Genomic DNA, 18526 nt, shown 5'->3' with positions numbered 1-18526 from the left:
TTAGAAAACCCCAAAGATTCTACCAAGAGACTATTGGAATTGACAAATAAATTTAGCAAAGTCTCAGGTTACAAAATCAGCGTACACAAATCAGGAGTATTCATATACACCAACAACTGTCAAACTTAGGACCAAATCAAAGACTCAATACCTTTCACAATAGCAACAAAGAAAATAAAATACCTAGGAATATATTTAAGGAAGTGAAAGACCTCTACAGGGAGAACTGTGAAACACTGAGGAAGGAAATAGCAAAATTTTTAGATTTTTTTTTTAATTCATAATTCTTTCATTTGTATGTGTCAAAATTATTAGGTCCTTAGGACATTTTATAGGAGACCATTTTCCTTGGAGTTTACATCTCCTGTATGATGATTCACACCACTATTCTCTAGTGTCTTCATGCTTAAAATCCTGCATTCAGCTTTCTGTCTTCTCTCTCTTTTGCAGCCCTTGTGCCTCTTACTGTGAAATGCTTCTAAGAACTATATTTTCTTTTCTGATTCCAAGGCTTCCACCCCGGTTTTAAGTTTATCATTTCATATCTGTATTTGTCATAACAATGAAAAAAGTTTTTTTGGATTATGAAAGGTAATGTATACCCCAGTATAGAAAATTCAGAGAATGTGGATAAATATAAGGAAGAAAACGAGTTGTCATTTAGAAATAGATGCTACTTATAGTTTGGATTTTTATTTCCAATCTTTAAGGAATGACCTGTGTGCGTGTTTGTGTGTTTAAGGAAATGTGGATCTACTCTTCATATAGTATCTTATTATGACTTTTACTACTGTGATTTTTATTTTGTTTACTTGAATATCAGCATGTTCCTATATCATTATTTTTCAAAAAATGTTAATGAATACATAATATTCCCTTACATGGATAGAGCAAAATTTATTTAATAATATTGTTAGGCATTTATATCCTCTTCTTTTTCAATATTAAAAATAATGCTTGTTTTTCATGCTTGTTTTCTTACTCACCACAGTATAATGTGGTGAGTAAGAATGTGGGCTTTAATGCTTAAATGACTATGGTTCAAATCCTAGTTCTGCCATTTATTGCTAAGTCTCAGTGCAATCCTAGGCCTCAGTTTCCTTCCTTATAAAATGAGGATTATAATTAGTAATACTTACCAACAGATTTGTGACAGTTTAAATGAGATATATGTAAGTACTCATTTATACAGAGCATGGCACATAGTAAATTCTAACAAATATTAACTGTTGTTATGATATCATCATCATTAATCATCTGCAACTGTTTTTTCACATAATTCTGAGAAGCTGGTTTGTAGCATCAAAGTGTATGAATGTCGTAATATACTTTAATAATATATTGCCAAGTTGATTTCCAGAAAGATTCTACCAATTTATAGGTACACAAATAATTTAAGTACTTATCTAATATTACCCCTTGCCATTATTAGATACTTTTATATTGTTGTATACCAATGTGACACACAAAAGTGGTATCTTGTAACTTAGCATTTCTCTGTAATTTGCATTTTTCTTGTTATGTACATTTACCAGTGGAAATGATGACTAGTTTTAAATGTTTAATTGACTGATTGTATTCCTTCTTTATAAATTATTTATTGAAGCCAATGCCCATTCTTCTATTAATGGCCATCTTTTTTCTTTCTAAATCAATGAGTTTTTGTATATTATAATAATTATTATTTATAACTAAAATTTATTGAGCATGTAGAACTTTTAGATGAAGAAACAAGAACCAGAAAGGCTAAATAGCTGCCTAGTTTCTTTAAACATTTCCTGGCACAGAGTAAATAGTAAATTTTTGTTTTTGTTAACCATCTTTGTTTTTCACAGCATGTGGCATAATCCAGTGCCATGTACATAATAGAGGCAGCATAAATGCTTGTTAGCTTATGTTGACACTAACCCCCCTCACTTCTGCTCCTTGCACACAAAGCCAATCCTTCCTGGGTGCCTTTTTCACAGCCATGGCTTTAGCTTGGAAGGGTTACCATCTGTTGGACTTGACTTGATTTTTTCCATATGTTTTTAATGATACTTTCCTAAAATTCTCTAAATTCAGGTTATTTCCGTCACTTCATTTCTAGGTAACAAACCTGAATTTGGCAACTGGCATCATAAACAGAAGCAGTGCTTCAACTCCTCCCACTCTTCGCCCGGTCATCATTCCCAGTGGCCCGACATGGTCAATACAATCAGACCCCCAACCTCTCGAGAACCACTCCAGCCCTCCTGGAAGCAGGTATGTGAAGGGCCCTGGAGGGCATTTGAGTTGCACAAGGATGGCCCGCATCCCAGGGAAGCCATTCCCACCTTGAGTTCTATACAGGAAGGCAGATGCCCGTTCTTCACCTGTCCAGATCCTCTGATGCTTGAAAAGAGAGCCTCATTTTATTTGTAAGACAGTTTTCAGGAAAATCAAATGAAATGGAAATTTCGGAGACAGTTAAGAAAACTATGTTTGGGTGACAGCAAGAATTTATACTGTGTTTAATCCTTGCTTATAGTCAACATTTTTATTTACTAAGGTTTGACATTTTATCCTCTTAGTTCTTTTTTTATACCTTGTGCTACATTGTGTTTCGGTAACTTTTAGACTCTTTTCTTTTGAAGGACATATTTGTTTTTTGTTTTCATCAAGTTTCATGTAATTAAATAGCCTCTCTGCTTAATGTTCATTTGGGAAGTAGGAATGAAATTTCCTTTATGTAGTTTAAAGAAATGACTGAGTGAATAATCCATATAGATTCTGGCCATAAAGTGAGCAACTTGTGAATTAAAAAACAAACCACTGTATTGAATTCTGGTCTGACTCCCTATTTGAATTACCCCTATATAAAAAGTGTAAGAAATAGATTCCCAGTACATCTTGCTTTAGTGGCTATTCAATATGGATTAAATTACATCAGTACCTGAGTCATATGAGCTAGAGAGAAATATGACTATTACAATGAAGTATTCTGACCAGCTGAGATATTGTTCCCTCCAAATAAAGAAGCTCTCCCATACGTGCCAGTACTTCGAGCCTCTGCCTGTTAGTATGCTGCTTTGCCCTGAGGTTAGGAGAGGGAACCAAAGACTTGGGCAGGGAGAAAATACCTAATAGTTGGTAAATTATCTGTTGCTGTTTGAATTATTACTTAAGGAACTAATTTGGGAAGCAGAAACTCTGCCCAGGAAGCAACATAAACAAGCACATTACATCATCATGCTATGGTACAATGTCTTTCATACCCATGATCACTGTGGTCATGGTGAAAAGAATCATCTCAACTGAGAATTATAAAGAATTGAAGACTAAGAGGCTGAACTTTTTAAGGCAGGGTATCCACACAGCTCTCTTCATAGGAGACGTCTGCAGTTTGGTGATTTACAATCTACAGAGTAACCGCATTCCTAAAACATAAGTCGTAAAAAAGAAATTCTGTTTATACCATAGAGCTTTATTTTCCATATAAAATATTTCCAAATATTCCATTTTCATTTTAAAATCTGAGCCTTGTTTTTATGGAAAACATTTTCGCTGCAATTTTGGATATACTGTCTGTACAACCAGGCTACAGGCATTTTCCATACTGTAAACAAAGTGTCAAAACTACAGATTTTGGAGAAGTAGAGTTTTAGCACTTGTTATACTTGTAGATGGAATGAGGGAAAAAAATTTAATAAAAATTATGGTTTAGGGCTTTCTTTTGGTAGTACCTGTTAGTACTGAGATAAAAGGTGATGGGATTGGTCAAGGTTGAGCCAGAGCCTACAGTCAAGCACTGTGAGTGGCCTTTTCCTAGCCAGACCATGTTTATGAGGCTGCAGTAAAATGGCACATTACACGATTTACTTCAGAGCCCTTGCAGCTAAAAAGCAACTCCCATGAAGTCCCCTGGTCTTTTCCTCTTTGAGTTCATTGTATCCACAACAGCCCTCTCTTTACCTCTCTTGAAGCACAAGGGCCCGTTTTCAGGTCCCATTCCAGTCCAGGGTAGCCCTGGGAAATCTCTGCCCCCAGGTAACCTCTGGTTGCCAGCACAGCCTGGAGGTCCAGCTTGGGAGTCACATTCCTACATGGAATTCCCAGAGGTACCCACCCCAAAGCAGCCGTAAGTGAATTCTCACAGGTTCTTCCAGACCTGGCTATGATGTGGGCCCCAGCCACACCCGCAGCACACATTCTGCCCAGCATGACATCGTGATTTCCATTTTTACCTGGTAAGTCACTGCTTTGTGGATATTTATTTAGTCTCTTGTTGTTCCCCCTTTAGTAGTAAGGGTGACTAAGTTTAATGAATGTGAGATTTGTAGCTAAGAGATGTGAGTTTTATTACTGGTTTTGACACTAAGTGACCCTAAGCTATTCATTTAATCTTTTTATTGGGTAAGAATACTTACATATAAACTGGCCTGTTTTGAGAGCTTTTAGATTGCCTTTAAAGTACTTTGATCTCCCTGGAAGTGGGTGCTAAATAAATAAAAGGCACTCTTAATAGTTTTTCTACAATAGCAACAGTGGATTCCAGTGCCGATAAACTCTAAACTCTGAGAATTCACTAAACTAGGGACTGCCCTGTAAACTGTACTAAGATGTAAAGAGAATCCCATTGCTAGCTGTACTTTTCATCTCTGCATGTCGGAGAATTCAATGACTTGGTAGCCACAGGAATGTCCCTGTGGTGTTGCTATTGTTCTCAATTTTATGGATCACACAAATTTTCACCAAACAACCTTGTTCTTTCCCCTCCCCCCCTGTTTTGAAACCACCCCAAATGTAGCCTCAGGATTGTCATCTCCCATTGGGTCAGTGTAAGCTCAACCCAGCTCCTCAAATCCCCTGGTTCCTTTGGTCTGTCTGGCGTCCCTGTTCAGGCTTTGTTGTGGGAGAGGAAGGCAAAGAGCCCATGACTTACCCAGACAGTCTGAGGCCTGGCTGTGTAGCTTGCAGTTCCCTAGACACTCTGGAGTTAGACTTGGCCAGCCATTCCTCTGTTGTTACTTTGCAGAGGTAATAAGTGAGATTAATTACAGGCCATTCTCCAGAAGAGAAAGTAGTTAGAGCCAAATGCAGTCACATGTTTAGAAGCCTGAGGTGTGCCTCCAGGCAAGGCCGACTTTAAATTATACAATAGGGACTCCAGGATGCAGGTACAAAGTGGTCATGGCCTCTTTTTTCATAAAGTGATATTTTCAGTTTCTAGATGCTGATACCTGGGTATTTCAGCTTTCTTTAGCCATTGAGAAAGATGAGATTTTTTAAAGCTGTCTTTTAATTATCTGTTTTCTGGGCACATAGAGAGTCATTCGGAGCTGACAGTTGATGTACAGAGGCATCTCCTCATTACTGCCAGCTTTCTGTGGAATTGGACCACGTCAGGGAGAATTTTCTAGGTGAGGAGCACTCAGTGAATTCATAGTGCATTTTTCTCTGTGAGACCTGGAAGGGTTACTATAAAGTCTTGGCTGCTACTTGGAATGATTTGGGAAGGACAGGGCCTCAGACAGCTTGGCAGGAACCTGAGGCCCTGTTTTTTTCCAGTCCAGCCCTTCCTTGCAGATCAGGCTGTCAGGGAATCCCACGAATGTCTGGCTTCTGCCCCTTTGTATGTTTTTCCAGCATTTGTCATTGAATTATTTTTATCCATCTCTGGCTTTTTTACACACGCATCCTGGGGATTTGTCTGTTCCTCGATATTAAAGGTGGAGGAAGTTGAAAAAAGAGCACAGCTCTGAGTTCGTTCCTACTTTTTGTCATAGGACGAGACATCGTGGGTATGGGCTGCTCGACCTGTTCTCTCTAGAGAACATTCTACCAAGGAATGGAGAAACTTGGAAATTTGGGCCATTTTTGATGTTACTCTGTCCCTCTGTCCTCTTACTTTTCAGTAGTATGAAGAGTCTGGTATTCTGCTTTACATAATTTTTAGGAACACATTTTTCAGAGATTCTGATTGTAGTTTAGCTAATACTTTCCTCTTTTCCTTTGGATTATTTCTTACAAAAGTTTCTGGAGAGTCAAGTTTCTCACTTCTCATCATTTCAATCACAATCAGTCCTCAGAAATAGTTTGTTACTTGGTCCTAAAAATATATCCTATGCATTTTATTGATGTTAGCATTATGTTATCTGGTAGGGACCAGCACAAAATAAAACAGAATAGTCCCTGATATCACAGAGTTTACGCCCTCTAGGGTATATTTTCTGTGTTCTTAGCATAGTGTTGGGTGCTGGGTAGTATCTAAAAGACTTTTTAAACATGTATTTCAAAAGTGACCATGTGTTTGGTCACTAGGATGTTACTATCTAGCAGGGAGAAAGAGCCATATACGCATGAAACAACTGGAGAGCAGTGTCGGATGGAATATAACAAAGATCTGAATTTTATGACATAGGCAATTGGAAGAAAGAGTATCAAGAAGAGCATGTAGGATTCAGTCCTGTCACATGCTGTGCTACAACACAGATGAACCTTGAGAATAGTGTGCTAAGTGAAATGAGCCAGTCACAAAAGGACAAATACTATATGAGTCTACTCATGAAATATCTAAAGTAGTCAAAATCATAGAAACAAAAAGTAGAAAGGTGGTTGCCAAGGGCTGGGAGAACAGGGGAGGGGCAGTTAGTTTTTAATAGGTGTAGAGTTTCAGTTTTGCTAGATGAAAATGTTCTAAAGAGATCTGTTGCAGAACAATGCGAATGCATTTAACACTCCTGGACTGTTACACATAAAAAATGGTAAAATGGTAAATTTAAAATTATGTGTTTTTTTACTACCATAAAAAAATAGAAGAATATTAAAGGATTTAAAAGAAAGCTCTGTAGTTCCACAAAAATAGTTCAGTAGCCAAAATGGCAAGCTTTTACTTCTATCCTCTGCCTCTGTGTAAAGGAATTATTCTGAACCTAGTCCTTTAAATGCTTCTCTTTCTTTAAAAGCATACTAACTTTACCAGAAATGGGGCCAGAACCCCTTGGTAAGAAGATGGCATGGTGTAGTGGAAAGAGAAGAGACTTCAGGGGCAGAGAGCCCTGGGTTTGCCCTACTAATTATGTGACCTTGGACACGTTACTTAGCCTCTCTGAGCCACAATTTCCACATCTTTTAAAATATATATAATAATACTTACCTCATTAAGTTATAAGATTAATTTGAGTTGTGTATGTGAAAGTAGCCATCATAGTGCCTACTTTTTACTTTTGGGGTATAGGTTCTTCTTTGGGTATAACTCTCAGTTTCCTGAGAGAAAAAAAAAAAAGAAACTGAAAATTAGTCTTGTTTGGGATATGGTATTGTTACCCCACTTGGTTTAGTACCTAGTTTAGATGAAACCAGCCATCACCCCCGTGCAGCGTGCTCCTGGTGCTGGATGACAGAGATGGGAAGGACTCAGAGTATGACCAACAAGAGACTCTTCTTTTCCTTTGACCCTTTTGTTGAAGGGCAGCTTCTTTCTACTCAGCAGGCCCTTCCTCTCTGCTATCTTCTGAATGTTGAAATTTCCATTACAGCTCGATGTTCCAGCCAGTAAACACTCATATTTTCCATCCATCCTGGGGGTCGAGCTTTGGGAGAGCTTTTCTCTAGAGGAGTTTGGAGCTTATAATTTTGTACTTTATCCTGTTATATAAACAGTGCTCTCCAGCCAAAGAGTACAATCACAAAAAGAAACCACTTTTGGGGGTGGGGGCTAAAAAAACCCAGCTTTTGTGTTCAGAGTTCTGTAGAAGTGATATTTCATTCCTATTCTTCTTCCTTCTTTCTTGTAAAATAAAGTTCACCTGCCCTCTTTCCTCCTGAGTCTTAACTCTCACTCTTCCTTCCCCTTGAGTGCATGTTTTCTCTATCACGTGACTGTTAAAGGCCTGTACTTCTGTCTGAAATTCCTCTACTTTTCCTCTCACTCAGCCAGCCACATATAACCTCTCAAGGGTTATCCCCTGTGTCTGTGTCGTTCAAGCTCTTAGACAGGTTCTACTGTTGCTCACTCACGAAGAGAGCTGAATACCCATGGGTGTTTTTGTATAAGGGCAGAATGATCGCCTTCTGCCTATTGAAGGAACATTGGTAAGCTGAGGAAATGTGTCAAAGATGGCTGGATGGACATCGTGCCAGGGCCTAGGCAAAGTAGGTTCAGGAACTTGGGGCCTAGTATCAGGGATGAAAGAAGTGGATCTTTCTTATACACAAGTCAGAATAAAATGCAGATTGCTTCATTGTTTGCCAGTGTCAATTTTTCCGGTTTAGTTTTCCTCTCTTATCCTACCCCACTGCCCAAAAGTATTAAAGATAAACCACCCTACATTTCCCTAGGATTAACACACACACACACACACACATACACACACACACACACACACTCACACACTCACACACACACACACACTCACACACACACACACAGTCATTGTTAGAGAGTGTCCTATTTGTAACTATTCACTTTGTAATTTTATGTCTATTCAAAATTGATGACTAGTTTGGTTTTAAGAGGCCTGAATTATAAAACTCCATGTACTAAGCTGAATGCAATTCCTTTTCTAGAATCAGGAAATTATATGAGTTGCTTCATTTAATTTTCCTCATGTGGTTTTTCTATCAGCTTCTGTCCTTTCAAGTAAACTGTGTTTTACCAGCTTTGAAAGAGCTTGGAAAGAATCACAGTGGTGAAAAAACACTATATCTTTCTTTCTGACTCTTGTAGAGAAGCATTGATGATCCATTTTTAAAGCTTACCTAGTGTTGACTCAACAAATTTAGAAGGAAGACCCAGCCAGCTTCCTTGAACTTCTAACTAAAGATCTCATCCCTACCCTCCTGTCCTTCTTTCTTTTTTTTTTTTTTTTTTTGAGACAGAGTCTCGCTTTGTTGCCCAGGCTAGAGTGAGTGCCATGGCGTCAGCCTAGCTCACAGCAACCTCAAACTCCTGGGCTCGAGTGATCCTTCTGCCTCAGCCTCCCGGGTAGCTGGGACTACAGGCATGCGCCACCATGCCCGGCTAATTTTTTTTTTTTTTTTATATATATCAGTTGGCCAATTAATTTCTTTCTATTTATAGTAGAGACGGGGTCTCGCTCTTGCTCAGGCTGGTTTCGAACTCCTGACCTTGAGCAATCCGCCCGCCTCGGCCTCCCAAGAGCTAGGATTACAGGCGTGAGCCACAGCGCCCGGCCCTGTCCTTCTTTCTATTAGAAGAGTCAGCGTATTACCTAACAAGTACAGCTAAGAAATCAATGCTCTTTTTTAAAAGGTCCCAGGATTTAAGAGGCTAAAAGAAAAAAATTCTCTGTATCAAGATTTTTTTTTTTTTTTTTTGAGACAGAGTCTCGCTTTGTTGCCCAGGCTAGAGTGAGTGCCGTGGCGTCAGCCTAGCTCACAGCAACCTCAAACTCCTGGGCTCCAGTGATCCTTCTGCCTCAGCCTCCCGGGTAGCTGGGACTACAGGCATGCGCCACCATGCCCGGCTAATTTTTTATATATATATCAGTTGGCCAATTAATTTCTTTCTATTTATAGTAGAGACGGGGTCTCGCTCTTGCTCAGGCTGGTTTTGAACTCCTGACCTTGAGCAATCCGCCCGCCTCGGCCTCCCAAGAGCTAGGATTACAGGCGTGAGCCACAGCGCCCGGCCTGTATCAAGATTTTAATAAAAGAAAAAATACAGAACTGTAGTATCTGAAAATGAGTAAAAGTCCTCTCTTCTCTGCAGCCACTTGAGGAGCAAAGTTTTGGTGTAGCTTCTTGGTAACTCTTACTTCCCTCTCCTTAAAAGAGAAAAACATAAAATTGGACTTGCTTGAAATGTGATATTTGCTACACCACTTAGTTTGCTATCTGGTTTAGATTCAACTGGCCATTACTCGTGCAATACCATATAGTATTACAGCAGGGAAAGCAGTAATACCTAATCACAATACTAATATTTACATCATTTATTTTTATTGTGAAGAAAGTATCCATATATTAAAATTTGATTACATATCATTAAAATGCTCCTAAAGAAAGATAACTAAGAAAAGTTAAACTTAAAAACGTATTTAAACATGAAGCTAACTGTTCTTTGGGAGATGTGAACAAGACTAGTAATGGGAGAAAGACAGTATATCAGAGCTCAGGGATTCAAAATGTCACAACATTTGGCAGGGTGAGGTGTTTGCTATAAGTAACAGTGGAACTCTTGCCTTACATGAACTATTCTTATACTTCAGAGGCAGTAAAGGGACAATTCATGGTTTTCATGAATTACCAGGCTAAGACTTTTATTAATTTTGCTTCAAAGCCAATAATCAATACCACACTTCGCTTGGCTCTTAAAAATAAGTTTTACTATCTTTTGTAATGAACATGAAATATGGGTGCATGTCAATGATGTGACTGCAATTTAGACGGATTTAGAAAGAAAAGCAGGCTTTCTGGTACAGCAGATAAGGAAACCATAAAGGGGATGTACTTTAAGGCTAGAGGAAATCTTTCTATTGCCTGATTGCTCTTGCTAGGAATTCCAATACTATGTTGAATAGAAGTGGTGACAGGGGCACCCTTGTCTTATTCCAGTTCTTAGAGGCAATGCTTTCAACTTTTCCCAATTCAATATGATGTTGGCTGTGGGCTTGTCGTATATAGCTTTTATTATTTTTGAGGTATGTTCCTCCTGTGCCTAGTTCATTATGGGTTTTTGTCATGAAAGGGTGCTGGATTTTATCAAATGCTTTTCTGCATCTATTGAGATGATCATATGGTCTTTGTTTTTGCTTTTGTGTATGTGGTGAATCACATTTATTTATTTGCATATGTTAAACCATCCTTGCGTCCCTGGAATGAAACCCACTTGATCTTTTTGGTGTGCTGTTGAATTAGTTTGCTAGTATTTTTTTGAGGATTTTTACATCTGTGTTCATAAGGGATATTTGTCTATAGTTTTCTTTCTTAGTTGTGTCCTTTCCTGGTTTTGGTTTTGGTATCAAGGTGATACTGGCCTCATAGAATGAGTTAGGGAGTATTCCTTCCTTCTCAATGTTATGAAATAATTTCTGTAGAATAGGTACCAGTTCTTTGTAGATCTAGTAGAATTTGTGAATCCATCTGGTCCAGGGCTTTTTGTTGTTGTTGTTGTGAGATTTTTTATTACTGCTTTAATCTCACTGCTCATTATTTGTCTATTCAGGATTTCTGTTTCTTCCTGATTCAGACTTGGGAGGTTGTGTGTTTCCAGGAATTCTATCCATTTCTTCTACATCTTCTAATTTGTGTGTGTAGAGATTTTCATAGTATTCACAGATATTTTGTATATCTGTGGTATCAGTTGTAATGTCTCCTTTTTCATTTCTGATTGAGCTTATTTGAGTCCTTTCTCTGCTGTTTCTGGTTATTCTGACTAGTGGTCTGTAAATTCTGTTTATCTTTTCAGAGAACCAACATTTTGTTTCATTGATCCCCTTTTTTTCTTTTTTTGGTTTGCATTTCATTTAGCTCTGCTCTGACTGCTTTGAGATTTGTTGCTTCTTTTCTTCTGCTGGCTTTGGGTTTGGTTTACTCTAATTTCTTGAGTTGTGACATTAGGTTGTTAATTTGTGATCTTTCTGTCTTTTTCATGTAGGCACTTTAAGGCTATAAATTTTCCCCTTAGGACTGCTTTTGCTGTATCCCATAGATTTTTTTAATAGCTTGTGTCCCTTTTGACATTCAATTCAAGGAATCTTCTGATTTCTGTCTCAATTTCATCATTGACCCAAGAATCGTTCAGTAGCAGGTTGTTTAATTTCCATTATTTTGTGTAGATTTGAGTGTTTCTCTTGGAATTGATTTCTAGTTTTATTCCACTATGTTCCGAGAGGATACATGCTATGATTTTGATTTTTTTTAATTTGCTGGACTTATCTTGCGGCCCCAAATATGATCAATCTTGGAGAATGCCCCTTGTACTGATGAGAAGAATGTATATGCAGTAGTTTTTGGTTACAATGTACTGTAAATATCTGTTATGGCCATTTAATCTTGAGTCCCATTTAAGTCCAGTGTTTCTTTATTGATTCTCTGCTTCAGTGATCTGTCCAGTTTTGTCAGTGGTATGTTTAAGTCCCTGCAATTACAATGCTACCATTTATTTTTTTAGTTAGATCTAGTAGAATTTGCTTTATGAATCTGGTAGCCTCTGTGCTAGGTTCATATATGTTTAGGATTATTATGTCTTTTTGTTGAATTGCCCCTTTACCATTATATAATGACCATCTTTATCCTTTTTTTTTTTTTTTTTTTACTATTGTTGATTTAAAGTCTATTATATCTAATATGAGAATGGATACACCTGCTCGGTTTTGGTTTCCATTTGCGTGGAATATTTTTTCCATCCCTTTATCTTGAGTCTGTATGAGCCCTTGCAAGTTATGTGTGTTTCCTGGAGACAGCATATACTTGGGGTGTGTTTTTTTGATCTCTTCAGCCAGTCTGTATCTTTTAGGTGGAACATTATGACCGTTCATATTCAGTGTTGGTTTTGATATGTGGGATATTGTTCTGTTCATCATGATGGAAAATACCTTGTTTTGTTTTCCTTCTTGTGCTATTGTTTTATAATAGCTGTGAGCTTTAACTTTCAGCTGTTTTTATAATACACTGGTGGGTATCTATTAGGCTCTTTTATGTATAATGCAGTTCTGAGTATTTCCTGTAGGACAGGTCTAGTAATGACAAACTCAGTGTTTGCTTGTCTGGAAAAGTATTTATCCGCCATTTATTTTTCACCTTACAAAAACTAATTCAAGATGGATGAAAGACTTAAATGTAAGGCATAAAACCATAACAATTCTAGAAGAAAAGTAGGAAAAACTCTTACAGACATTGGCCTAGGCAAAGAATTTATGACTAAGGTCACAAAGGCCAATACAGTAACAACAAAAATAAATAAATGGGACTTAATCAAAAATCTTCTGCGCAGCAAAAGAAATAATCAACAGAGTAAATAGACAAACTACAGAATGGGAGAACATATTCACAAACTATACATCTGACAAAGGGCTAATATCCAGAATCTACAAAGAACTCAAACAAATCAAAGGATAAAAATGAACATCCCCACCAAAAAAGGGCAAAATACATGAATAGAAGTTTTGCAAAAGAAGGTAGACAGATGTCCAAGAAATAATGGAAAAATGCTCAACATCACTATTTATCAGGGAAATACAAAACCACAATGAAACACCACCTTACCCCTGTCAGAATGGCGATTATTTAAAAAGTCAAAAAACAATAAATGCTAGTGTGGTTGCAGAGAGAAAGGAATACTTATACACTGTTGGTGGAACTGCAAATTAGTACAGCCTCTGTGGAAAACAGTATGGAGATTCCTCAAAGAAATGAATGTAGACCTACCATTTGATCCAGCAGTCCCACTACTGGGTATCTATTGCAGCACAATTCACAGTTGCAAGATGTGGAATCAATGTAAGTGCCTGTCAATTCACAAGTGTATTGAGAAAACAAGGCACATATACACACACTCACTCACACTGTGGAGTACTACTCAGCCATGAAAAGGAATGAAATAATGTCTTTTGCAGCAAAATGGATGGACCTGGACACCATTATCCTAAGCAAAAAGTATCTCAGGAATGGAAAAACAAACACTGCATGTACATTCTAATGGAAGCTAAACAATGGACACACATGGGCACAGATTGATTTAAAGGTCATTGGAATGTAAGAAAGGGGGAGGGTAGAAGGAGAGGAGGATAAATACTTGGTTATTCGGTATAATGAACACTATTCTGGTGGTGGGCACACTAAAAGCCCCGACTTAAACATTATATAAGGTATCCGTGTAGCAAAAACATCTGTAGCCCCTTAATATTTTGAAATTTAAAAAAAAAAGGCTAGAGGAAATCAAATTACAGTTGACCCTTGAACAATGTGGGCTTGGCTTGAACTCTGTAAGTCGACTTGATGTGTGGATTTTCTTTTGCCTCTGCTATCCCTGAGACAGCAAGACCAACACCTTCCATTTATCCTTCTCCTCAGCTTACCCAACATGAAGATGATGAGAATGAAGACCTTTAGGGTGAATCCACTTCCACTTAATAAATAATAAATTTATTTTTTCTTCATTATGATTTTCTTAATAACACTTTCTTTTCTCTAGCTTACTTTATTGTAAAAATACAGTATATAATACATATATCATACAAAATATGTGTTAGGGGACCGTTTATGTTATCGGTAAGGCTTCTTCTGATCAACAGTAGGTTATTAGTAGTTAAGTTTGGGGGGAATCAAAAGTTATGCATGGATTTTCCACTGCACAGGGGTCAGGGTCCCAAATCCCCACATTGTTCAAGGGTCAGCTGTATGTTCTTTTGAAACTGGGTTGCACCAAGGGAACTGAGTAGATGAAAGACTGCCTATATTGTTTAGTGCTCTCGAATATTTTGCTAGTTGCTTAAATTCAACACTGACACTTGAATTATAAATTCCAAAAAGAGTTTTGTTACCTTCTTCAACCAATGTTTAGTAGATTGAAGTACTGAAAAAGGAAAGGTGAAACTGTTAATATGTTATTTCTACCTGAGTAATTGTCTTATCTGGTGGTAGTTAAAATAATCTTATCCTCATAAAGTTAGCATGCAGTTACTACATATGTCCTAAATGCAAGGTGCTGGGCTAGGCTCTGAAGGAGATTTAGACATAGTCCCTGTCCTCCAGAAGGAAAATTAATAATCATGTAAGTTATTAATGCAAGTACTATGAAGCAGTATGTGCCTAATTGTTGAATAGGATGATTATACTCTACATGGTGTGAATCCAGAGGAGAAATTGATCACCCTGGCTGGAGAAGCTGGCAAAGACTTCATGAAAAGAAAAGGTGTGAGCTGAATCTGGAAGGGTAAATGGGGCTTGGATAGGCCAAGAGGCTGATAGTCATCAGTTAAAAGATAATTTCACATTTACTTGTTGCCTGACACTGTATGAGGATCTATGAGAAGATCAAAGAGTATTGTGACCCATAATCCTACTCTAAGTTAGAATCGACAGGTCAGCAGGGTAGTCTAGAGCAGCAGTCCCCAACCTTTTTGGCACCAGAGACCAGTTTCATGGAAGACAATTTTTCCACAGAAGTAGGGGCGGAGCTCAGGCAGTGATGCAAGCGATGGGGAAGAAGGCAAGTGGAGGGGCTATAAATACAGATGAAGCTTCCCATGCTCCCCCACTGCTGACCTCCTATGGTACCTCCCCTGACACTGCCTAAGTTTTATGGAAGACAATTTTCCATGGACGGACGGGGCAAGTGGGGGGTTGGCAGAGCTCTGCGGCCCAGTCCCTAACAGGCCACAGACTGGTACTGGGGGTTGGCAACTGCAGGTCTACAGGATACTGTCTTATACATTCATTTATTTTTTGTGTGTAAAATGCAAAGTCAATGATTTTAAAGGGCATACAGGTTCAGAGGAGTTCACAATTCACAAAAGCTACTAACAATTTGGGTAGCAAGATAAGGTTTTGTTTTCTTTATTCTAAATATTTTCTGTATTTATATTATGCTAACTGGGGTAATTAAAATTTTTCAGAAAGAAAGAAAAATGCCTTCTAATGTGCCACAGTCTGAAAAACAAAAAGAAAAACAAAACAAAACAAATTTGGCCTTGTTTCCAAGGTGAACACCTGCATCTGGGCCCAGTCTACCTCTCCAGTTGTATTCTTTTTCACTTTCACATGTTCAGTTCCAGCCAGCTCAATGGATAAAAAATAAACCTACTATTTTTGTACAACATGGTGACTGTAGTTAATAACAATGTACTGTATACTTGAAAATCTCATTCAGAAAGTAGATTTTTAACTGTTCTCCCCACAAAAAGAAAGTATGTATGATAAATTGTATGTTACCTACTCAGTTTTGCCATCCTACAATGCATACATATTCCAAAAAACATCATGTTATATACCACAAATATTTATAATTTTTGTTTGTCAGTTAAAAACAAAATAATTACTGAAGAAAATAATAAAAGTCATGATTATGGAACAAAAAAATAAATTAAACCTAATATATTTTCCCATCAGCACATCCTCACATATACCATTCTATAGCACTTATCCTGTTAGTTTACTGTTTACTTTCTGTCACCCTTTCACTACAATGTAACTTTTCTTACTCATTATTATATTCCAATGATGTGGTAAACTGTAGGAGCTTAATAAAGAACAAATATTAAATAAGCATGAATGAGCAGATATCCTATTCTATAGAGCTCAAGTCAACCCAGCCTTCCTGTAACCTTTCCTGATCTCCCAAGCAGATCTTACTAGGATTTATCATCCTTTTGCTCTTCACCTGCTGTACTCATGCTCTTAAGAGATGTAATTCAAAGAAAGGTCTGGCTAAATGTGCAATTTTAATTTCTAGAGAATGGATCTCTATAGCCCTTTCTATCACAGTGGACTCACACTAGGGGAAAAAAAGCCCTGGCTCCTCTCCAACAAGCTTACAGTGTACATGCTTACACTTGTTCACGCCCTCTCTTTTTCTCTCTTCTCTCTCTCTCTCTCTCTCTCTCTCTTTCTCTCTTCTCTCTCTCTCTCTCTCTCTCTCTCTCTCTCTCTCTCTCTCTCTCTCACACACACACACACACACACAGACACAGACACACTCTTCCCAAGTCACTAAGTCCTGTTGCTGCTTCTATGGATCTTACTCAGTTCTTTCTAGTTTTCCAAAGTTAAAAGTGCCCTACTAGCAGGAGGCCCTTCCCAATCTGCTGGGCAGAGGCAAGGTGTGGAAGGAGAGGAAAAGGCAGAGAACCTTTCTTTTCCCATCCTTCTCCCCACCCTGCCCAACCCATAGGAGTCTTATGAGCCACTTCTAGAAGATACTTGAGAGTGGTAAGACATCTGCCATCTTTGACAGCCCAGTATAGGATCATGCCCTCTTTGCTTCCAGCCTTTTCATATTGCTTTGCTAATAAATTGTAGTATTTGCTGAATATGTGTTTCTGTGAAGTTCAGTTTCTTAATGTTTTTTATCGTAGTTCCTCTGTTCTCACTGTCCTTGGATAGTGGATAGATAGACTTTCTGGCATCCCTTTCCTGAATGGTTAGTCTGGGCGGGTTACATAAAGACATGCCACCATCTCCCTACTCCAAGTTCTGATACCTTTTATTTATCTCTGCTGTGACACTTAGCACTCCTGCTTATATTATGATGGTTTGTATACTTGTCTTACTCCCCATATTAGATAATAAGCTTTTTGAAGGCAGGGATCAAGTCTTATACATCTTTTGTATTCAAAAAGTGTTTGGTGAATGAGTGTCTAGACCACCTGCCTGGCTGGCTGTCCAATATGGTAGCCATGAGCCACATGTGGATATTTCAGTTTAAATTGATTAAAATGAAAAAATTAGTTTTTCAGTCATATTAACCATAAGTCAAATGTTCAAAAATCACATGTGGTTCCTAGATGCCCTGTTGGGCAGCACAGGACCAGATAGTTGATCTAGAAGATATAATAAAGACCCAAACTTTTGGTCAGTGGATTAAAAAATAAAAACAAATTAGTTTCTAAGAAAGGCACATTCTTGATTGTCCTTTTAGGATCTTCTGTTGTTTAGATCTAGAGATTTACTACAGATGCTGTTCTTGAACTAATTTGTAATACTGGGAAGGGCATATTCTAATGTCTTGGGAATCTCAAAAGCCAAAGCTTCTGTATTACTAGTGTCTAACCAATCAGAGTTGGGCCAAGTGAGAGGAAGGGTTTTTTAAAGCAGATCCCAGCATTATCTTCTTATTTTCTGAGAAATGTCCATGGCTAAGATGTTGGGGGAGGTCTTGCTTCCCTACCCACTCCCTCTCCCCCACCTGTTTGGCTGGCAGTTCTGACATGGCTTCTAGAGCTGCTTTAACCCTGGGGAACAGAGCCAAACATGCGGAAGTGGTTACGTGTACTAGCTCCCAGGGAAGCTGTGGCTAGCAGGGGGAGTGGGTGGGGTCCTGCCTGATGGCTTTTCAAAGAAGCCAAATCTTTGAAGTTTTGTTTTAGCAGCTGCCAGGTATGCTGTTTCAGCACTTTGCAGACTCTCCCCTGTGTTCTCATATCACATTTTTTTCTTTCCTATATGTGCATAGTATACATAATGGAGCTTGATGGTTGGGAGGGCAAATATAAAATTGTGGAGTAAGGAGCTAAACACAACTCTTGGCTTTTTCTTTATTATGACTCTGCTGTGAAGTAGCCACTTTAATGTTCCCTTTTCAGCTCTGTCCATTTCTGATCACCTGCCAAAGGAGAGGCAGAGTCCTCTTCTATTTAGTAGGGTTTGAAAAACTGGAGGTCCCACATTTGTGTGATAAATTGGGTATCATTCTTGAGAATAGAACTTCTTTTTCCCCAAAAAAACCCTGATAATGCTGGTCTTGGAGCAACTTTCTTGTTCACCATTGGCTCCTTGGCATTTAGCACAATGTCAGTGTTAAATATCTATTAAATGACTGCACTCGCAGATGCTGTGCTGGAGGGAGTGGGCTAGGAATACTCTTTAAAGCCCACCCTCTTGC

The 18526-nt window shown here is 38.3% G+C and overlaps 1 protein-coding gene across 13 annotated transcripts in view; it reads left to right on the top strand.

Annotated features, from left to right (window-relative positions):
• The window catches only part of TTLL5 (tubulin tyrosine ligase like 5), a 278632-nt gene that overhangs the window by 152809 nt on the left and 107297 nt on the right, over nucleotides 1-18526 (top strand). For all 13 annotated transcript variants that reach the window (XM_012742399.2, XM_012742392.2, XM_076003842.1 and 10 more), the window contains one exon: nucleotides 2090-2244. In XM_012742399.2, the coding sequence (XP_012597853.2) occupies nucleotides 2090-2244 (155 nt within the window). The remainder of the gene's footprint in view (nucleotides 1-2089; nucleotides 2245-18526) is intronic.

Source organism: Microcebus murinus, chromosome 6 (genome assembly GCF_040939455.1).
Source record: "Microcebus murinus isolate Inina chromosome 6, M.murinus_Inina_mat1.0, whole genome shotgun sequence".
Classification (NCBI taxonomy): domain Eukaryota; kingdom Metazoa; phylum Chordata; class Mammalia; order Primates; family Cheirogaleidae; genus Microcebus; species Microcebus murinus.
The sequence above is the reverse complement of the archived record's forward strand: the minus strand, read 5'-3'. Positions and strand labels throughout refer to the sequence as shown.